General features: G+C 42.2%; 1 protein-coding gene across 2 annotated transcripts in view; it reads right to left on the reverse strand.

Moving 5' to 3' along the window:
* Positions 1 to 23,643, reverse strand: part of LOC108041495 (unconventional myosin-VIIa) — a 1,185,777-nt gene that overhangs the window by 43,987 nt on the left and 1,118,147 nt on the right. Inside the window, exon 12 of one of the 2 annotated variants that reach the window (XM_044459306.1) lies at positions 9,079 to 9,325. In XM_044459306.1, the coding sequence (XP_044315241.1) occupies positions 9,079 to 9,325 (247 nt within the window). Of the gene's footprint in view, positions 1 to 9,078; positions 9,326 to 23,643 lie in introns of those variants that run through there. The other variant, XM_044459307.1, reaches the window with a different exon arrangement.

A 23,643-nucleotide genomic window follows, 5' to 3' on the forward strand; every position in this document is an offset into this window, starting at 1 on the left:
GCTAATCCTGCTGAGAAAACCTCTACGAAAATGCCCGGAATACTCCCAGACGGCATAATCGGAGGTAACACTGGTGGCCCTAATTATTGCGAACAGGCCCGGAATACTCGCAGACGGCACTGTCGCAGCTAATCTTGCTGAGAAAAACCTCTACGAAAATGCCCGGAATACTCGCAGACGGCATACTCGGAGGTAACACTGGTGGCCCTAATTATTGCGAACAGGACCGGAATACTCGCAGACGGCACTGTCGCAGCTAATCCTGCTGAGAAAACCTCTACGAAAATGCCCGGAATACTCGCAGACGGCATAATCGGAGGTAACACTGGCTGCACAAAGTATTTTAGCGTTTTGATTTTGAGTTACTCTAGTTTTATTTCAATGGGTTCCTTTTCTAAGCCCAGTCTGTCCCTGTCGCACTCATTATGCTCACCCTGCTTGCCGAATCCAGTGTCCTGGTGTTTTCGTTCTGCGTTCTCTTTTCTCCTTCGCCACGTGCCTCGAGGACTTGCGTTTTCTTGGGTTCCAATTTCCTCGTGCGCCTCACGCGCGTCGTTCCCGCTTCAAGTCTCTGATCACCGTGTGGCCGTTGCTCTCATTTCTAAAAAACCTTTCCTGTGGGATTTTGTCGTGATGGCTTCTTTCTGGTATTTTCTGTGGCGTGATCGTGGTTCGTGTACTGACTTCGGCGGGGAAACTTAACTATTCTCCTAGCTTATTCGATAGTTTTGGCGGCCACTTAGGGCTAATTCAAATTATCAACTTCATAATTAATGTCTCTTAACCTATTGCTTTAACTTAGATCTAACAAAATCATAAAAATTATATTTAAAAGTAAAAATGTGATTCTTCACACCCCCCCTTTAATTCGGGGTGTGGATGGACCGTGACGCGACCGCTTTTGGACAGGTGGATCCGGTATTGTGTTCCCTCGACACTCTCCACGCGTCGTATGTCCCTCATCCGTGGTTGCGCTAATTCCCGTTCAATCTGGGTTCTCGACCCGCCACTGGTACGGGGCCACTACCATGGATGGTTCCTGGTGCTCGACCGTGCTTGTGGGTGGTCTAGTCGGTCCAGGCCTCGGCTCAGGTGAACTGTCCGTGGACGAGTTGCTCCTTGACCGGACGGCTCGGCGACGCTGACTGGGCCTTATGCCGGCCACTGGGCACTCGAAGCGTGTAGGTTTCGCCGTTGTAGTTCGGCCCGCGCCCTGGCAGAGCACGTCGTCGATGGAAAGACCTCTGGCCTCAGCCTCTTGCATGAGTTCACCGGGTTCCCACAGCGGGTCAGTCAGGAGGTCTCTCATGGAATGCTAGAGCCTCGTCCATCTGATTGGCGATGACGTCGTAGTCGTCGTCGTCGTCGGCCACTGTGCCCGCCACTTGGCGTCTCGGATCCCTGGAACTCATGGAGCTGTGGGGAAAGAAACTTAGTATATCTTACATACTCGTTGTCCCTATAAGTGCGATTGTCTAAACTAAACCCAACTCATTCCTACGTAACTCATTTGTATGCATTATCTTAACAATGTTTTCTAAGTATTTAATAGTAAAAATAAACGTTGGTGGTGGAATGTTTTGGTGGCCTGTCACTGAGTTCTTCTGGCGGGGAGGGACGTTGGGAAGTCGCGACTACCAGCAAGTGGCCCCATTACTCAAGACGTGGCTTCCTCGATGGCATCAGGTGGCTCGTCGTCGTCGGTGTCGTCGTGATGATATTCCTTTATGTCACTTAGGCTGGCTGTACGTCGCCGTCGACTCCCAGGTACCTGTAATTGTAAGAGATTAGGAAACAGGAACTTGTGCACACTTGTGTATGGTCCGTCGTATTTGGCCGCAAGTTTTGCGGTGAATCCCTCTGAGGCCTTGGATAGCACGTGACGGTGGAGGAGTACTAGTGATCCCACGGCGGGTCGCCATTCCCGGCGTCTGAGATTGTAGTGTCGTCTCTGTTCGATGCTCGCTCGCTGTTGTCCTTGACGATCAGGAACAATTCCCGCATCTGCTCTGCCTTTTCTCCGGGTGGTAGTTGATTCGACGTGTGGTCTGGTGTGGCTTGATCGAATAGGGTTTTGGGTAGTCTCGGTTCCCTGAACCCTGTTGTATCCGAAATACTCGAGTTTATGGCCAACGAAAGTTCGGGGAGCAGTTCATCCCAAGTGTTTTGTTCGGCTCCATCCAAGTACAGGGCCAGCATTGTTTTTATGGTCCTGTTTGCCCTCTCTGTTGGGTTTTGTTGGGGCGTGTAGGGAGCCGTGTGTTGAAGTTCCATTCCAAGACTTTTACAGAATGTTTTAAAAGACCGACTTGTGAACTGGGTCCCGTTGTCACATACGAATGTACGGGGAACTCCAAAGCGGCTTAAAATTCTGTCTCGAAATGATCGCTCTAGATGGGGTGTGGTTGCTTTCCGAAGTGGGACTAACTCTACCCACTTAGTGAATGCGTCCAAAAATAACAGTAGAATGGTATTTCCGTGACGAGAACGTGGAAAAGGGCCCATGAAGTCTGCACATACTACGCTGAATGGTTCTTCGACTTGGAGTGTGAACATCCGGCCGGCGGGTTTAAGTTGCCTTACCTTGTATTTCTGGCAAGTGTGACACCGTCGTACATACTTTGTAACTTCCCTGAAAAGTCCTGGCCAGTAGTACTTTTGTGATGCGCGTTTGCCGGTTTTCCGTGTGTCCGGCTGTTGGGTGATCGTGGCACTCCTGCAAGACCCGTTGGCGGTACTCCTGGCCGACACATAGTTTCCACGGGACTTGATCTTTATCCTGGGGTGTATTTCCCGTCATTCGGTACAGATGGCCACCTTCGATCCAATATACTGGAAATTTTGCAGGTTCTTGAGTTACCTGAAGCGTCATCTTACGTATCCACTTGCACTGGGATGGCTCCACATCGGCTTGTCGCACCGTGTCCAAGGGTTGGCGCGAGAGAGCGTCCGCAACTACATTAAACTTTCCGCGTCGATATTGAACGTCGAACTGATATTGTTGAAGTTCGAGCGCCCACCTTGCTATTCGCCCGGTCGGGTGTCAATTGAATTCCGCCATTTCAACGCCAGATGGTCCGTCACGACTTCGAAACGATACCCTTCAAGGTAGCAACTCATTTTCCGAATGGCCAATACGATAGCGAGGCATTCTTGCTCAGTTACTGAGTAGTTTTCCTCGGCTCGTGTTAATCGTCGGCTGGCGTAAGCTATGACTCGCTCTACTCCGTCGATGCTCTGAAGCAAGACTGCTCCTAACCCGTGATCGCTAGCATCGGTTTGTAATGAAAATTTTTGAGTAAAGTCAGGGCACGCAAGCACTGGGGCTTCAGTGAGTCGGGTCTTCAGTGTTTCGAACGCTTGTTCCTGTTCCGTGTCCCAACTCCATTTCTTGCCTTTTCGGAGGAGTGTGGATATTGGTTCGACGATGGAGGCAAAGTTCGGAACAAAACGGCGATACCATGACGGGACTCCGAGGCAGCGGCGTAGTTGACGAACATTCGTAGGCGGCTGTAGTTCGCGAATCGCGGCGATCTTATCAGGGTCAGTGTGAATCCCTGATTCGCTTATCACGTGGCCCAAATATTTCAGACTCCGCTGGAAAAAGATACATTTGTCCCGGTTAAGTTTCAGATTGGCTTGCCTAAGTCGCCTAAAGACTTCGCGCAGGTTTTCGATTCGTTCGTCGAGGGTCGTACTGATGACGATAATGTCGTCTAAATACGCGAATGCCGAAGGTTCTAACTCCGGACCTATGACACTATCGAGGGCTCTTTGGAAAATCGCGGGGGCCAAAGGTAACCCGAATGGCATCACCTTCCAATGAAAGAGGCCTCGTCCCGGCACAGTAAAGGCGGTGTATTCCCGACAGGCGGGGATCGAGCGTAGAGATACACCGAGCGTTTCGTAAACGTTCCAGAATGTGGTGGATTCTGGGTAGTGGGTACGCATCGGGTATGGGTCGCGCATTCAACTGCCGATAGTCCACGCACATACGGATATCACCTGTCTTCTTGCCGACCAGCACTATGGGCGCGCTATGGGGGCTCTTTTATGGTTCGATCCGTCCATCACGCAATAGCTCGTCCACCTGTTTATTGATAACCAATATCACCACTCCTCCGAAAAGGCAAGAAATGGAGTTGGGACACGGAACAGGAACAAGCGTTCGAAACACTGAAGACCCGACTCACTGAAGCCCCAGTGCTTGCGTGCCCTGACTTTACTCAAAAATTTTCATTACAAACCGATGCTAGCGATCACGGGTTAGGAGCAGTCTTGCTTCAGAGCATCGACGGAGTAGAGCGAGTCATAGCTTACGCCAGCCGACGATTAACACGAGCCGAGGAAAACTACTCAGTAACTGAGCAAGAATGCCTCGCTATCGTATTGGCCATTCGGAAAATGAGTTGCTACCTTGAAGGGTATCGTTTCGAAGTCGTGACGGACCATCTGGCGTTGAAATGGCTGAATTCAATTGACAACCCGACCGGGCGAATAGCAAGGTGGGCGCTCGAACTTCAACAATATCAGTTCGACGTTCAATATCGACGCGGAAAGTTTAATGTAGTTGCGGACGCTCTCTCGCGCCAACCCTTGGACACGGTGCGACAAGCCGATGTGGAGCCATCCCAGTGCAAGTGGATACGTAAGATGACGCTTCAGGTAACTCAAGAACCTGCAAAATTTCCAGTATATTGGATCGAAGGTGGCCATCTGTACCGAATGACGGGAAATACACCCCAGGAGAAAGATCAAGTCCCGTGGAAACTATGTGTCGGCCAGGAGTACCGCCAACGGGTCTTGCAGGAGTGCCACGATCACCCAACAGCCGGACACACGGAAAACCGGCAAACGCGCATCACAAAAGTACTACTGGCCAGGACTTTTCAGGGAAGTTACAAAGTATGTACGACGGTGTCACACTTGCCAGAAATACAAGGTAAGGCAACTTAAACCCGCCGGCCGGATGTTCACACTCCAAGTCGAAGAACCATTCAGCGTAGTATGTGCAGACTTCATGGGCCCTTTTCCACGTTCTCGTCACGGAAATACCATTCTACTGGTATTTTTGGACGCATTCACTAATTGGGTAGAGTTAGTCCCACTTCGGTAAGCAACCACATCGCTGGATTTTTCGGGTAATATCGCTGTTTGATGGGCTTATCATCCCTCATAATGATGTGATGTTCCGCGATATTATATGTACCCTTCAGATGGTCGAACTTGTCTAGCTCGGTCTGCAGAAAAGCACTCACCCTCGGATCCATGGCTTCCGGCGCCGTTGTCAAGTTCGGCCTGGTGTCGATGATGGCCAGACTTTCCTCGCATCAGAAGTCTATCGACGACGATTGGTCGGGCCTAGATTCGAATACGGGTTCCACGACTGGATCCCGAAATCGAACTCTTCTAGTCGATAGAGAGGGTCCCGGACCTTGCCGGAAAGGGTTACGCTGCTGAGCCGTCTGGTTTCCTCTGGGCAAGGCCAAAATCAAACTAGGCTGGGCCTCCCTTGCTGTCGCGTTCTCGTGGCGGTTTCGGGTCCGTCTAGTGCGATTCGATCGTCTAGGGTTTACTGCGGGGGTCTCCGTTGTGTTCTCGTTGCTCCTGGATATTTCAGGAGGGGCAGCCACGCCCTCCTCGTCCGGTGCGTTGTCCCTCGCTGGAATTTTCATTGTTTCCTCGTTGCCTCGCAAGATTTCAGAAGGGGCAGCCACACACTCGTCGTTCGGTGCGCTGTCCCTCGCTGGAATTTCCATGGTTTCCTCGTTGCCTCGCAAGATTCCATAAGGGGCAGCCACGCACTCCTCGTTCGGTGCGTTGTCCCTCGCTGGAATTTCCATGGTTTCCTCGTTGCCTCGCAAGATTCCAGAAGGGGCAACCACGCACTCCTCGTTTGGTGCGTTGTCCCTCGCTGGAATGTCCATGGTTTCCTCGTTACCTCGCCGATCGCTGGTTAGTTCAGCCCTCGAGTCCAGTTGCAATAATTCTCCCCCGCAGCTAATGGTGGCCTTGATGCCGCAAAGGAAATCGATTCCTAGCAGGAGATCATCTAGTACCGTGGGCATCACTAGCAAGAACAACTTTACTTGTTGGAGACCCAGGTGGATGGTTACTACCAGGCCCCTCGTAAGGTCACAGTGGGATCCATCGGCCAATCGGATCCGGGTGCGAATCTCTCGCCAATCTCTTCCACGACCGATCTCCGCTGCTCGTTGTTCGCTAATGAAGCTCCGTGTGGCTCCCGTATCCAGGGTGGCCTTAAACGGTTTCCCTTTGATGCTCTAACTTTAATTCTTGACTTACTGGTTTGGGGAATCTCTCGGGTTCCTCGGGCGATCCCCGCCTGCTCGAGGCCCGAAGCCGTTTCCCGATCTCCGGCAACATTTCACGGTGTGAAAGCCACGTCTGCCACAGTCCCAGCAAAATAAAATTTTGGGTTGTCGGCACTCCAGTTGGAAATGGCCGTTTCATCGCAGTTCCTGCAGGCGTTATGCACGTTGATCGGAGCCTCCGATTCCGGCATGATGGTCCCATGTTGTATCTCGGTACCTCTCCCTGTGGTGCCTTTCGAGTTCGAGTGCACACGCGCACCCATCGGGGCACCTTGAGTTTCTCGATGTGGGAGGTTAAATCCCTCGCGCTCCTGAAGACTTGTTTGATTCCCCTCTCCTCTGCTCCTTATGACCTCGAAGTTGACTACGAGCTGTGTCAGTTCAGTTAATGTTCGAAAATCCTGACGTGGTCCGAGGTAACTGGAGAGAGTTGCTCCTTCAGCCGCCAGGTCCTTTTTCGTTCGGGTGGTCGACTTTTGGTCAGGAGTAACGGCGTTCCCGTACACCGTTTCCATTTTTGCCAACTGTGTCTCTGCTTCCGGTGACAGATCCTCCCGCCTCGAAAACTCGGCGAGCGTCTACGACGCTGATTATTGTTCAGAATCCCTGCAGCGAATGTCAAATTAATTGGGATTTATCTGCGCGGTGCACGTGGTTCGCGATTTAATTGACGGGGTTTTTACACCACTCGTTTGATTTGTACACTTGACGACGATAAAATCTTGTTCGTTTTGAACGATGTTGCCTGCTTGAGTTCTCACGACCGACTGTCTTTATGACGCTGTTATATATATTACTATATATTTTTAGTTCTCTGCCGTTCTTACAAATTTTTCAGCTTCCCAATGACCTCTTGACAAAACTTTGCAACACCCAATGGTGGAAAACAAAATGATCTAGTGGTTCTTTAGGCCACGATGGTTGGAATTTTCCACGAATTTTCCTCAACGAGTCCCTGCTCGGGCGCCAATCTGTAAGGATTCTTTTTGCTGTGGTCGGCGTCTCATTCCGCACAGGATCTTCATCAGATAAAATTTGTTATCTTTGAGACAGTTGAGGAGCGGGTACCACTATGTTTTCTTTGGTAAATTTTTACTAGGGTCACCGAGTCGTGTACAAAACGCTGTGGACCGGCCTGGGCATGCACCGGTAGCGGTTGACACTACAGTAAAAACTCTAAAAAAAAATGTCTGGGGAGATATAGACAGCGTAATTGTAGCTAACACTAGTGGCACAAACTATTGCGAACAGGACCGGAATACTCGCAGACGGCACTGTCGTAGCTAACCCTGCTAAGAAAACCTCTACGAAAATGCCCGGAATACTCGCAGACGGCATAATCGGAGGTATCTCACAGACGGCACTGTCGCAGCTAACCCTGCGAAGAAAAACCTCTACGAAAATGCCCGGAATACTCGCAGACGGCATAATCGGAGGTAACACTGGTGGCCCTAATTATTGCGAACAGGCCCGGAATACTCGCAGGCGGCACTGTCGCAGCTAATCCTGCTGAGAAAACCTCTACGAAACTGCCCGGAATCCTCGCAGACGGCATAATCGGAGGTAACAACGTTCCCAACATTACTATCACAAGCGACTTTAATATTATATTTGGAATAGTATGTGGTGATCACCCAAGAATTATAAAAGAGGAAACGTTTTTAGGGAAATGTATACTCAATAGCAACTATATAATTCTAAATAATGGCAAAACCACACATTTCTCTACACACAGCTCATATACATACATTGACTTAGCCTTCTGCTCTCCTGACCGTAAAATTCACTCCACCTTTAAAATTAGCGACACGCTGCAAGGAAGTGACCACTCCCACTTACAGAATAAAAAAGCAAATAGATACATACCTAGATTTATTATAAACTTAGCAAATTGGAACCTATATGAATAGCTTAAATACTTTTTTTCCTGTAGCACAAAATAATAACAAAGTGCATATATAAGCATCCCACAAACTAAGCCCTCTAAACAACACCACAACGTACCCTGGTGGAACAAAAACTTAGAATCCCTAAAAAACCAAAAAAACATAGCCTGGAGAAAATTTAACCAACATATGAACAGTGAAAACCTAGTAACTTCAAACGAACTAACGCGATATACAGAAGGGAAATTCGAACAAGTAAGAAAGAAAGTATACAACCATTAACATCCAACATTAACCCAGACACCAGATGTCAAACAATTTGGAACATTTTGTGGCTTACATAAGTAACCTACCATTCATTGTATAAAATACCAAAATAGACAAAGCTTTTTCCAATCATTGGTCCTCACGATCCGAAGACAACAATTTCTCAACCCCTTTCCTTCAAGCCAAAAACGACATAGTAAACAAGAGGCAACGAGATCTACCGCACAAAACAGCAAAACACAACATAAAAATCATAGAATGGACAGGCGGACGGAAAAAAACTTAAAACAATGTTATACATATATTTATTTTACTGCTATTTACCGGCAATTTTGTCTAGCCATTGTCCCTAAAATCAGATATCTATTTTTTTAATTTTTTACTGCCTGTCAACAAACTTAGATCATTGACAATAAAACCGTAACCACGCTCAGTTCGGATGAAATCTCGAAAGTTTGGTCATACTGGAAAGATTCTACTAGCAAACTTGTTTTTCGATCTGAGTACAGTTTTAATATTTATTTGCAAAATTCTAAAAATACTACAAATACTATTTTTAAATAGAAAAATGAAAACTTTATCTTACTTACTTCTTTGTCAAGATCTTCAACTAAATTATTCATTTTGTCATTTATTTCATCAATGAGAGGGTTACCAAGTGCTGCCTCTGTTGATTCACCTAGAAATGCGAATATATTATCCAAGTCAACACTATCTTGTAAAATTGAAGCTTCTGTAGTTTTATTTTCAAAATCGTTAGCGTCGACAAATAGCTTTGGTGAGTGTTGTATATTATCTGAAATATGAGCCAATACGTTGATTTCCTCTTGAACTAATCTGAAATTAAAAAAAAAACAACAGTGAGAATTATTTGTAATCCTTTAGTAAAATTTTTATGCAAACAAAACTTTCGTGACGAAAAGCTTTTTATTGAAAAAAATTATTTAATGAATTTATTTAATTAATTAGAATGTAAAGCTCTTTTCGTTTGGTTTAACTGTTGCCATGCCCAAACGCTTGAGACTCACCCGAACTTCTTTCAAGCAACCCAGCATACGGCAATGACCTTAATTAAAACTGCCGCACGTATCGCTGACACTAGCTCTCTTTGTTTTTTTTATTTTGCAATCACTCAGTACTAAATAAATTTTTGTATAAGTAAAAGTAAGCTTATTCAATGCTACCAAACCCAAGTTGTTATACCCTTGCAATGGGTATTATAATTTCAATCATAAGTTTACACCGTAGTGAAGGAGACATTTCCGACCATATGAAGTATATATATTCATGATCAGCTGTAGTGTGCATACAAGTTATAATAAAAGTGTTTTCAATATTTATTTATTTATTGGTTGGCACCAGATCGTTGACCGTAGTTAACGGGTTAACTTACATACAGAGTACACACTGCACCATCGGCAACAATGTTACCCATTTCTGCAGCACTCTTCAAGTGCAAACGTAATTTGACCAAACAAACCATCAGCGCTAGCTTATTCCCACAGCGTGGCGACTGCAACAAATATATCCATGTTTGCACATAACATTCTTCTTCCCTCCCTCTGAGCACCGCTCTCAGAGATAAACATAAGCTAACATATAAGTTAACCATGTTAAGAACTCCTTAGGACGTTTACTAGACTTGTGTTTTGTTTCAAATTCAGAAGGCGTTTGCCTATCAAGAACGTCACCACTTATACAACCGGAAGATCTTTATCATCCAACTCTAGAGCTGACTGTAGACGCAAGAACAGAGCTGAATAAAAAATCCGAAAAGTCGGTTAAACGATTCCGCTGCTTTCGTAAGTCAAACTTTCATCTTTTAAATACTTTTATATCCGGCTATGACTGGTCCGAATTTTATTCATGCACTAACGTGCCTAAGGCCGTTAATATCTTTTATAATGCATTAAATTCCTTCTTTTATCTGTGTGTTCCGTTATACTATCCGTCAATTTCAAATAAACCTCCGTGCTTTTATAAAGAGTTGTCACCCTAAAAAATATTAAGTCCAGACTTTTCAATAAATTTAAAATGTGCGGTTCACAATCTGCCTTTTCTCGGTACCTAAGGGCTCGGTCAAATTTTATCGTGCTTAAAGCCCGGTGTTATAAAAGCTATTTGACTCGTTGTAGGGTCCAATTTTCACAAGATCCAAAACAGTTTTATAATTTTGTTAACACTAAGCGTAAATCAGCCTGTTACCCTGCATCACTATCATTCCAAAACTCTACGGCAAATTCTGATCAGGCAATTGCCGATCTATTTGCCCAGTTTTTCCAGACAACATATTCTGTTTCATCCCGTCCAAATCCGTCTTATTCAAATGCCATACCCAAGTCGAACTTGAAAGCTCCCTTCTTTTGGATCTCCATAAAGTTAAGCCTGTCTATTCACCGGGTCCGGACGGAGTTCCAGGCAGCGTGCTGAGGTACTGTGCTGAAACTCTGTGTAGACCTCTGTACAAATTGTTTACCTTGTCTTTAAAAACATCTCATTTCCCACTTATTTGGAAGGAGTCATTTGTCATTCCCCTTCATAAGAAAGGAAATAAATGCAATACAAGTAATTATAGAGGCATATCCAAATTATCCGCCATCCCAAGGCTTTTCGAAAACACTATTACACCCCATTTGCAACATCTTTGTAGATCGATTATATCTCCATGTCAACATGGATTTATAAGGCGAAGATCTACGACGACAAACCTCTTGGAGCTTACGTCTTTTGTAATAAATGGCTTCAGAAAGAACATGCAGACTGACGTAGTTTACACTGATTTTAGTAAAGCGTTTGATTCAGTAAATCACTCGCTTCTTGTATTAAAGCTAGACTTATTAGGGTTTCGATGTGATCTTCTAACATGGATCTCAAGTTATCTGAGTGGTAGGACTCAACGAGTCCTCTTTAAAAACTCGATCTCTGATTTGATCCGAGTTACTTCAGGCGTCCCACAAGGAAACCACCTTGGCCCACTTCTTTTTACTTTATTTATAAACGATCTCCCTCTAGTCTTGACAAAGTCGCGTGTCCTTATGTACGCAGATGACGTTAAGTTATGCCTGCAATATAACGAAATTTCTAGCAGTTCAGACTTAAATGCTTTTCAAACATGGTGTTGTGAAAATCTTTTGGATTTAAAATAGCGCTAAGTGCAAAGTAATGACATTTTTTCGGGTGAACCCACAATATGCAACGTATACGCTGGGTGGTTGCGCGTTGTCTAGAATTACGCATGTTGATGACCTTGGCGTCCTCCTTGACCCTAAACTTAAGTTTTGTGACCATATTACTTCTACGGTGAATAAAGGGTGGTCAAAGGACTTCGATGATCCATATGTTACAAAGACTCTGTTCATATTACTAGTCCGTCCAATCCTGGAGTACTGTTCTGCAGTTTGGAGTCCTCAGTGTGGTGTACATATAGACCGGATAGAGTCTGTGCAAAATAACTTTTTATTATTTGCTCTACGGGGCCTTAACTGGAATGCAGCCTTATTTTACCATCCTACTCTAGTAGACTTCTCCTAATTAATCTACCATCCTTATTAAACCGTAGAACGATGCTTGGCACAACTTTTATCTATAAACTTATTCACGGGGATGTGGAGAGTCCCGAGTTACTTCTCCGTGCCTAATAGAATTACCAGGAACTATGTTTCTCTTACATTAAATATTTGTAGATCTAACTTTGATATGCATGAACCGTTTAGAGTACTGTGTAACGACTATAATAGACTATACCACATTATTTCTACTACCGACTCTTTGCCAAGCCTAAAATCATTAATTTTATCTTACTTAGCACAAAATTAGTATTAGCATTAGTCTCGTACGTATTTCTAATCTTAGTCTGTCCGCTTCTACATTGTGCTTTTAACTTCTCGCGATCTCGTTTTTACGCCTATTAGGCTCCGCGCGTAACAAGCACTGCTTGGTGTCGTAAGGGCCACTTGTTTGCGCTGATCATGGTGCATCAACGTCCGAAAAAAAAAAAAAAAGTCTGTTGCGTCGCTGCCGGCTTGACCGACAACGCCGACTGCGCAGCCTAGAGCTAAGCTAAGCCAAGAATATAGGCCAGCAATCAAGAGATGACGCATTATTATTATTACAATATTTCCAACAAAGTGGCATTATCAAAAATAAATAAAATTTTTTAATCAAATCAGAAGCAAATTTAAAATATTTTTAAAGTTACAGAATAGTCAACAAGCGTTACGATTTCTCGGTTTAATTTTTGGCGATTTTTCCTTATTGACGGGAAAGATAGGGAAAAAATTAAATGTGCTATCGAAACAAGATTAAATTATCTTCTAGTTGAACCTAAAAAACCAAGTTTTTAAACAATCTTAATTTTTTTTTTTGAAATAACTATATTTTTAATTTTCGAAAAATATTTATATTTATCTTTTTTTTTAATTTTCTTGTACAACTAAATGGACTAATTGGAAAAAAAATTTTTTTTAATAAATTTGTATGGAAATATGTAATTGGCGCCCAAGTGGGGCCGCGAATATAGAAAGGTCCAAAAAAGTTTTTAATGAAAATAAGTTAAAAGTTTAAAGGAACTCTCGCGGGCAAAAAAAGCGATGAGCCAATATACCAGGAGATATTTTGCAGCTTTATCCATTTTGAAAAAATAAAGTTAGTGGAAAAGCAAATAATGCGTTAACAATCCATGGAACAGTTTTAAGTTTTTATGCCATTTTGGCCAGGCTAGATTTCGTGTTTAGCGACAGCAGTCAAGAGATGACGGCATTATTATTATTACAATATTTCCAACAAAGTGGAAACATATAATAGAGCAAGAGCCTTAGTATCCGGTCAAGGAATACTATAACCAAGTATATAGGAAGCTTATAAAACCATAATGACCTACGGACGAAATAAGCCAATAACGGCTGAAATAAATAACAGTCATATATAGAGCGCTTTGAGAGTTTTTATAACTGGCCTTAACGGCCCAATATCGGCGACACTTTATTCAATGAATCCAACAGACTTGCCTAATGCAATAGCACTACTACAGGAAATGGAAAGTAATAACATGAGAGCAAAATTTGCTCACAATTTTATTGGAATGAGTCATAACAAGAAAGGAAAGCTAACTTCGGGCGGAGCCGAAGTTGATATACCCTTGCAGAATACTATGTAAATTATATTCTCCAAAATTATTCATATGATGCATTCTTAACACTCATAAAAATCCCAACTTCCATCCCACCAATCAATCCGACTTTAAAAACACCAAAGTTATGGCATTTCCAATCGTTCAGTTATATGGCAGCTATATAATATAGTCGGGCGATCCTTATGAAATTTGGTATGTCGGATTGATTGGTCAAAAATAAAATCCATAGAAAATCCAAACTTCCTAACTTTGCAAACACCAAAGTTATGGCATTTCCGATCGTTCAGTTATATGGCAGCTATAGGATATAGTCGGCCGATCGCGACCGTTCCGACTTATATACTGCGTGCAAAGGAAAGAAGGGTGTGTGCAAAGTTTCAATTCGATATCTTTAAAACTAAGAGACTAGTTCGGGTAGAAACAGACAGACGGACAGACAGACGGACATACGGACATGCTTATATCAACTCAGGAGGTGATCCTGATCAAGAATATATATACTTTATAGGGTCGGAGATGTCTCCTTCACTGCGTTGCACACTTTTGACCAAAATTAAAATACCCTCTGCAAGGGTATAAAAATTATGATTCTAAGTCTTATAGAATCTAATTCTAACAGATTTTTAACAATTAATTTATAACAAAGAACTACAAACAATAATAATTCAAATTTTCAAGATATAACCAAAGATATCCTGGTTTTGAACCAGTGTTTGCATGGTCGGTTTCATGAAGGACATAAATTCCATTATACTTTGTTGCACAGTAACCATCATAGCTTCCAGTGGGCTTTGTGACTGACTTGGGATCTGCTGAACGTTTCCTAGATAAGACAGGAGTGGGGTTTCCGTTCCTGTTCGAAGGGCATCGGCGTATGATAATCCCTTCTGTGTATTTAGCTGACCAAATGAGGATCTTGCAGCCGTCGCGGCGTATTTTTGAGTAAGTGTACCCGTTTTGAGTGTTTTGGTGGCGCGATGTTGTCACTCGTCGCATGCGGTCTTTCAACTCCTTTTAGACCACACAGCCCCTGTAGTTTGCCGTGTGATTTCCTCACTGGTGTGCCCATACTTCTGACAGTTTGTACATTGCACTGTGGTTCTTCCACCTTAATTCTTCGGTGCTATTGGTATTGCAGGTTATAAATGGGGTGCATTTTCTTTTTCTTCAAGATTCTGCTGTCTGGCTCCAGATCTACTTTGAAGAGTGGTTGCGGCTTTTTGTTCCTCTTTCCGCAGTGAAGGAGACATTTCCGTCTCTATAAAGTATATATATTCTTGATCAGGATCACCTCCTGAGTTGATATAAGCATGTCCGTCTGTCTGTCTGTCTGTCTCTTTCTACGCGAACTAGTCTCTCAGCTTTAAAGATATCGAATTGAAACTTTGCACACACCCTTCTTTCCTTTGCACGCAGTATATAAGTCGGAACGGCCGGGATCGGCCGACTATATCCTATAGCTGCCTTATAACTGAACGGTCGGAAATGCCATAACTTTAGTGTTTGTAAAATTAGGAAGTTGGGATTTTCTATGGGTTTTATATTTGGCCAATCAATACGACCTACAAAATTTCATAAGGATCGGGCGACTATATCCTCTAGCCGCCATATAACTGATTGATCTTTGGTGTTTGTAAAGTTGGGAAGTTTGGACTTTCTTTGTGTTTTATATTTGGCCAATCAATCCGACCTATCAAATTTCATAAGGATCAGCCGACTATATCCTATAGCTGCCATATAACTGAACGGTCGGCAATGCCATAACTTTGGTCTGATGTTCCTAACGTTCCTTGCAGAATAACAATTTTCTTTGAGGGCATCGAGAACTTCATTGGGGGTTACGTTGGGCTCGATCTCTTTTAGTACCACTTGCAAGCCCTTGATGCTTTTTGGTATGTGTAGGTACCTCCAGGTATTTAGACACAGCTCGGAAATGTTCTTCGGATTTGGTCTGAAGTTTGGTTTCGTGAATATTCCCTTTAGTGACTAGAACAACATGCCAATTTCCGTCTCCGACCAGCACAAAAATTTTGTTGACCAGGGCGTTCGAGCTTTTCTCCCTAATGTAAATTGGGAGAACCAATTCGGTTGGGTTTCTTTACCCAGTTTTGGTTGAGTTTCAGCTAGGAGATCAAATCTGTTGTTATTGGATCTCCCGGTCAATTCGTTGTCTCTTTGGACACGGTTTATTTATAGCTTATTACCCACCGCGGTGTTCTGCGGGCTAAGATTACGCTTTATTTGGATCTAGCGATCCATGAAGGTCTGTATGGCCGGGCCCGCTTGTTGAATATTTACAAGGCTTTGTTTTGTCATAATTTTAGTTGACGTTGTATTTGGCGCTGCAGTCGACGACATCGCAGTCGATTCCGCGGTAAGAGCCGTTGCTGTAGGAGTTGTTGGTTTTGCTGCCGTTGCTGTAGTTTTTGCTGTTATTTTTGGTGCGATTGCAGAAGTTTTACAGCTGCATGCTGCTGATGTGCCAAGGGTCAATTCTAATGATGGGGGGTTTTACATTGAGAACTCCACGCCGTTGGAGTTGCTCTTTACGTAGAGTAGAGCCGGGTGCGTTTTTGTAGACGTTTTTTGCACTTCGCTATTGCCCGTAGAGATATACGAGAAGTACCCGTCTCTTCGGCACACCAAACTTATGCGCTCTTTATTTGGTTCGTCGGATATTAAACTTTTAGCGTGGCACTATTATAAAAAAATTTGCACTTGATTTAAAAATATCAATGATTTTTTATTTTTATTATTTTTTTAGCGTCTTTTCGCCTATTTTGTAATACACCAATTTAGTTTATTAAATTTATTTGTCTTTAATACATCCACTTTCTTCAACTTTACACGGAGCTCGCGCAAAGCACGCCCGCTCTCTTCGGGGTTATGACGTTAACTTTTGAATGTTCTTTCTGAAGTTATTTATTTTAAAAGACGTTAGCTCCAAGAAAGATCTTTGCCCTATAAATCTATCATGAACTGGAAATATAATTGATCTACAAAGATGTGCCAAGCTTTAGAATTGCGGACAACTTGAATATAGCTCTGTAATTGCTTGTATTCGATTTATTTCCATTCTTATGAAAGATAGAAGAAAGGGAGAGGTTTCCAAAGATAAGGTAAGCAATTTGTGAGGAGAACAAAAACTCCGTTGGGATCCAGCAATAGACTGGTTAAGCTTTATGATGATCCAAGGGAAGGGAGCGGGTTGGACGGGATGACGTCGAATATTTTGTCATCTCTCGCTCTTCACAATAAACGGTCGTGTTTTTGTTTTGCGCTCCGAATTTTAATTTTCTTCTTAAAACCACCGGGTTAACTTAAATCTTTTTTAACGTTTTTACACCTTTAAGTGTCTTCAACAACTTTCCGTACGCTTCACGAGTGCATCGTGATTAACTTGTGTTTAATAAATATACCGTTTTAAACATTTTTTCGGTTTGTTGTTCTTGTTTTTTATTGCCCCCCTTTTAAGTTTTTCTCTTCGTCGTTGGGCGCACGCACTCCACTGAGAACCAGAAAATATCTATTAGGCAACTCACAAAAAGCAGTGTTACGTAACAAATCCGAAACTGCCGCAAAAATACGGACCTGCTTGTGGCGCTTGAATCGCACCTAAATAGTCGCATGCTAGCTGAGCCCGAGTCCCCAAAGCGCAAAATTGTCGCGGTCGGTGGGCATTCAATGGCAGGTGCCGTGCAACCTGCTACCCGCCATTGGCTTCCAGCTTAGCTGCCAATCTTAGGCGCCACTCAAATGGTACTCAGATCGAGGGAAAAAAGTGATTCGGTACCCGAAGTTCGGTACCCGATGTGACGCCGCTCTGTCCGATCAAAATAAAGTAGTGGCCCCAACACTTCATGTTCGGATAACCGATCGATACTGGTAGTATAGATACAAATTCTTGTTGTACCAAAACGGTAACTTGTGTTCGGGTGCCCCAGCTAAAACATGTATTTGTTTCACGGCTCGCCCCAGACCTCACATCAATGGATCGGGCGGCTTATATCCCCAACAAAATCCAAGTTGAAGGTCGAACAATTTAGAACAAGAGAAAAAGTATAGTTGAGGGGAAATGGAAAATACTATTAAGACCCATCCCCAGAGCCATCCACTTTTTTTCGGAAAAATCTAGCCTCCTCCTTTCTTCTTTTCTATCAGAATGCAAAAGGCTTACTTACTAATCTGACTTAATTATACTCGGATAGTTTTTCTTCCGCTGCTTTCGTAAAGCAAACTTTCATCGTTTAAATACTTTTATATCCGGCTATGACGGGTCCGAATCACTGACATTGCTGAGGCCCTTAATATCTTTTATAATGCATTGAACTCCTTCTTTTATCTATGTGTTCCGAAATACTATCCGTGAATTTCAAAAAAACCTCCATGGTTTAACAAGAAGTTGTCGCACTTTTCAATAAATTAAAAATGTGCGGTTCACAATCTGCCTTCACTCGATACCTAAGGGCTCGATCAAATTTTACCGTGCTTAACGCCCGGTGTTATAAAAACTATCTGACTCGTTGTAGGGTTCAATTTTCACAAGATCCAAAACAGTTTTATAATTTTGTTTACACTAAGCGTAAGAGCGCCTGTTACCCAGCATTGCTCATTTAAAAATCCTACGGCAAATACTGATCAGGCAATGGCCGATCTATTTGCCCAGTTTTTCCAGACAATATATTCTGTTTCATGCCGTCCAAATCCGTCTTATTCATATGCTATATCCAAGTCAAACTTAATTATTTGTCCGAGGTTAAGCGAAAGCTCCCTTCTCTTGAATCTCCATTATGCTAAAGCTATTTACCGGGTCTCGAAGTTCCAGGCTGCGTGCTTAGATACTGTTCTGAAACTCTGTGTAGACCTTTTGCACAAATTGTTTACCTTATCTTTGGAAACTTCTTACTTCCCATTTTTTGGAAGGAGTCATTTGTTATTCCCCTTCATAAGAAAGGAAATAAATCGAATACAAGCAATTACAGAGGCATATCCCATCCGCCCATCCATTATCCGCCATGCCAAAGCCATTCGAAAACGTTATTACACCCCATTTAAAAAATCTTTGTAGATCAATTATATCTCCATGTCAACATGGATTTATAAGGCGAAGATCTAGGACGACAAAACTCTTGGAGCTAAAGTCTTTTGAAATAAATGGCTGCAGAAAAAACATGCAGACTGACGTAGTTGTTGTTCAGTAAAGCGTTTAATTCAGTAAATCATTCGGTTCTTGTATTAAAGCTAGGACTTATTAGGGTTTCCATGTGATCTTCTAACATGGATCTTAAGCTAGCTAAGTGGTAGGACTCAACGAGTCCTCTTTCAAAACTCTATCTCTATCCACCTTGGCCCACTTTTTTTTATATTATTTATTAACGATCTCCCTTTAGTCTTGACAAAGTCGCGTATCCGCATGTAAGCAGATGACGTTAAGTTATGCCTGCAATATAACGAAATTTCCAGCAGTTTAGACTTATATTCGGACCTAATTGCTTTTCAGACATGGTGTTGTGAAAATTTGTGGGTGAACCCACAATATGCCACGTATACCCTGGGAGGTGGTGCGTTGTCTAGAATAACGCATGTTGATGACCTTGGAGGCCTTCTTGACCCAAAATTTAAATTTTGTGACCATATTACTTCCATGGTGAATAAAGCCAGGGGAGTACTTGGGTTCATTAAAAGGTAGTCAAAGGAATTCGATGCTCCATATGTTGCAAAGACTCTGTTTATTTCAATAGTCCGTCCAATCCTGAAGTACTGTTCAGCAGTTTGGAGTCTTCAGTATGGTGTCCATGTAGACCGGGTAGAGTCTGTGCAAAAGAACTTTTTACTATTTGCTCTACGGGGCCTTAACTGGAATGCAAGCCTTATTTTACCATGCTACTCTAGTAGACTTTTCTTAATTATTCTACCATCCTTATTAAACCGTAGAACGATGCTTGACACAACTTTTATTTATAAACTTATTCACGGGGATGTGGAGAGTCCCGAGTTACTGGGTCGCATGGACTTCTCCGTGCCTAATAGAATTATTAGGAACTATGTTCCTCTTACTTTAAATATTTGTAGATCTAACTATGATATGCATGAACCGCTTAGAGTACTGTGTAACGACTATAATAGACTATACCATGTTATTTCTACTACCGACTCTTTGCCACGCCTAAAAGCATTAATTTTATCTTACTTAGCACAAAATTAGTACTAGTTATTGGTCTCGTACGTACGTACGTAGTGCGCGATACGTATTCCGCACAGAACCATTATTTTCAAAATAAAATTGCACTATTTGCAATCGTTGTTCAGGCGTGAGTCTATTCATGATGAATTGTCAAACCAAACTGAGAATGATAGCTGTTAAATCGGTCGCCATCTTGAACAGTAATGCCAACTTAAAGTTGTATACCTCTAAAAAAAACACCCTTTATATATGATGGACGTTGATGCACTTCGAGCAGTACAAAGAAGTGGCCCAAGGACACCAAGCACGTGCTTGTTACGCGCGGGGCCCTATTCTCAATTTTGGCACAACTAAGGGTGAAGCAAATGAGTTAAAATATTAGTCTTTAATACCGGGATAGAAGTTGAAATGCAAATTAAATGATAACGGTTGTTATAGTTATTACATAGAACGCGAAAGGGCTCGTGCAGACAAAAATTTGATGTACATCGTGCAAAATTTAAAGGATAATAATTTCGTGTTAGTCTAACAGGAATATTGAAAGTTAGGCGGTTGACAAGTTCTGCAGAATCAATATTACTTCTTAAAATATTTTGCATAAAAATAGTACCAAGCATTGTTCTACGATTTTCAAGTGTAGGTAAATTAAGCAACAGTAATCTACTCTCGTAAGAAGGTAGCCTTACATTTTGATCCCAGTTCAAACTAAGAAGGGCAAATAGAAGACATTTTTTTTGTACCGACTCAATACAGTCAATGTGCACTTGATATTGTGGACTCCAAACCGAAGAACAATATTCTAAGAAAGGACAGACAAGGGAGGTAAACAACAATTTGGCCGTATAAGGGTCATCAAATTCTTTTGACCGACGCTTTATAAACCCAAGAACCCAAGAATAGCCTTGTTGATAGTGGATATTATGTGGCAGTCAAATTTAAGTTTATAACTGAATATATACGGTCGAGTGTCGTATTATAAAGAAAGTAACTGATAAACGAAGGAGTACCCCTATAAAAAGTCATAACGTTGCATTTCAACATGAAAAAGTTGTTCTCACACCATCCATGAAAACAATCAATATCTGACAGTAAGTTAAATCCCGACTCTGTATCATTATATGATAAATAAAGCTTAACATAGATAATAGATTACCAGGAAACCCAAGCTGATCTAATTTGAATAAAAGAAGAGAGTGGTTGACGGAATCAAAGGCCTTACTAAAATCTGTATATATAACGCCAGTCTGCATTTTTTTTCTGAAATCCATTTATTACAAAAGATGACAATTCCAGAAGGTTGGTGGTGGTCGATCTTCGCTTAACAAAACCATGCTGTTTGCGCACTTGGCGCGTTTATTCAAATTGTAAATTCTTTCTAGTTTTACGGCGAGAGCGGGAGCCCATAAAGCTTTCGTTCGCTCTCGCGAATTCGCCTCGTCTCCCGACTATTAGATACCCGTTACTCAGCTAAACAACTTAATATAAATATGCCTTCTTGTGTTTTTTTTTTTTTTTTTTTTTAAATAATGTGAATTATAGTGACCACAGGAAAAAGGACAAAAAGTTCAAATTATCAATTTGAATTCGGCGATCTCTTAGAGCTGGCAGCTTTACAGCACGAGCATCAGCACCAGCACTGCTTTCGCGCAGGCAGCTTTTGTCCTGCACCAGCAGCTGTGTTTATGTTTATGTTTTTGAGTGTAATAAATTGACTAGAAATATTAAACATACATACTTATATTGGCTAAACACATACATTCTTAAATAGTATTATGTATATTAAAGTCTAAATGTTTGCACAGCACGAGTAACGGGTATAGCGAATAGCTTTCTTTGAACGGAGTTATCTTTGCCGGGCAATTGCAACTGTGTACAATGTAAATACATACATATGTATATCCTTACATACATACACACATACGCAATTGTTTGACTCAGACCTCCAATTTGGCTAACTAGATTTGATTTGCATAGTTCTTGGAATATAGTTCGGTATTGACAAATGACTTTTTTTCGGAAAAATCTAGCCTCCTGCTTTCTTCTTTTCTATCAGAATGCAAAAGGCTTACTTACTAATCTGACTTAATTATACTCGGATAGTTTTTCTTCCGCTGCTTTCGTAAAGCAAACTTTCATCGTTTAAATACTTTTATATCCGGCTATGACGGGTCCGAATCACTGACATTGCTGAGGCCCTTAATATCTTTTATAATGCATTGAACTCCTTCTTTTATCTATGTGTTCCGAAATACTATCCGTGAATTTCAAATAAACCTCCATGGTTTAACAAGAAGTTGTCGCACTTTTCAATAAATTAAAAATGTGCGGTTCACAATCTGCCTTCTCTCGATACCTAAGGGCTCGATCAAATTTTACCGTGCTTAACGCCCGGTGTTATAAAAACTATCTGACTCGTTGTAGGGTTCAATTTTCACAAGATCCAAAACAGTTTTATAATTTTGTTTACACTAAGCGTAAGACAGCCTGTTACCTAGCATTGCTCATTTAAAAATCCTACGGCAAATACTGATCAGGCAATGGCCGATCTATTTGCCCAGTTTTTCCAGACAATATATTCTGTTTCATGCCGTCCAAATCCGTCTTATTCATATGCCATATCCAAGTCAAACTTAATTATTTGTCCGAGGTTAAGCGAAAGCTCCCTTCTCTTGAATCTCCATTATGCTAAAGCTATTTACCGGGTCTCGAAGTTCCAGGCTGCGTGCTTAGATACTGTTCTGAAACTCTGTGTAGACCTTTTGCACAAATTGTTTACCTTATCTTTGGAAACTTCTTACTTCCCATTTTTTGGAAGGAGTCATTTGTTATTCCCCTTCATAAGAAAGGAAATAAATCGAATACAAGCAATTACAGAGGCATATCCCATCCGCCCATCCATTATCCGCCATGCCAAAGCCTTTCGAAAACGTTATTACACCCCATTTAAAATATCTTTGTAGATCAATTATATCTCCATGTCAACATTGATTTATAAGGCGAAGATCTATGACGACAAAACTCTTGGAGCTAAAGTCTTTTGTGATAAATGGCTGCAGAAAAAACATGCAGACTGACGTAGTTGTTGTTCAGTAAAGCGTTTAATTCAGTAAATCATTCGGTTCTTGTATTAAAGCTAGGACTTATTAAGGTTTCCATGTGATCTTCTAACATGGATCTTAAGCTAGCTAAGTGGTAGGACTCAACGAGTCCTCTTTCAAAACTCTATCTCTATCCACCTTGGCCCACTTCTTTTTATATTATTTATTAACGATCTCCCTTTAGTCTTGACAAAGTCGCGTATCCGCATGTAAGCAGATGACGTTAAGTTATGCCTGCAATATAACGAAATTTCCAGCAGTTTAGACTTATATTCGGACCTAATTGCTTTTCAGACATGGTGTTGTGAAAATTTGTGGGTGAACCCACAATATGCCACGTATACCCTGGGAGGTGGTGCGTTGTCTAGAATAACGCATGTTGATGACCTTGGAGGCCTTCTTGACCCAAAATTTAAATTTTGTGACCATATTACTTCCATGGTGAATAAAGCCAGGGGAGTACTTGGGTTCATTAAAAGGTAGTCAAAGGAATTCGATGCTCCATATGTTGCAAAGACTCTGTTTATTTCAATAGTCCGTCCAATCCTGAAGTACTGTTCAGCAGTTTGGAGTCTTCAGTATGGTGTCCATGTAGACCGGGTAGAGTCTGTGCAAAAGAACTTTTTACTATTTGCTCTACGGGGCCTTAACTGGAATGCAAGCCTTATTTTACCATGCTACTCTAGTAGACTTTTCTTAATTATTCTACCATCCTTATTAAACCGTAGAACGATGCTTGACA

Source organism: Drosophila rhopaloa, unplaced genomic scaffold (assembly GCF_018152115.1).
Source record: "Drosophila rhopaloa isolate 14029-0021.01 unplaced genomic scaffold, ASM1815211v1 contig_190, whole genome shotgun sequence".
Taxonomy (NCBI): domain Eukaryota; kingdom Metazoa; phylum Arthropoda; class Insecta; order Diptera; family Drosophilidae; genus Drosophila; species Drosophila rhopaloa.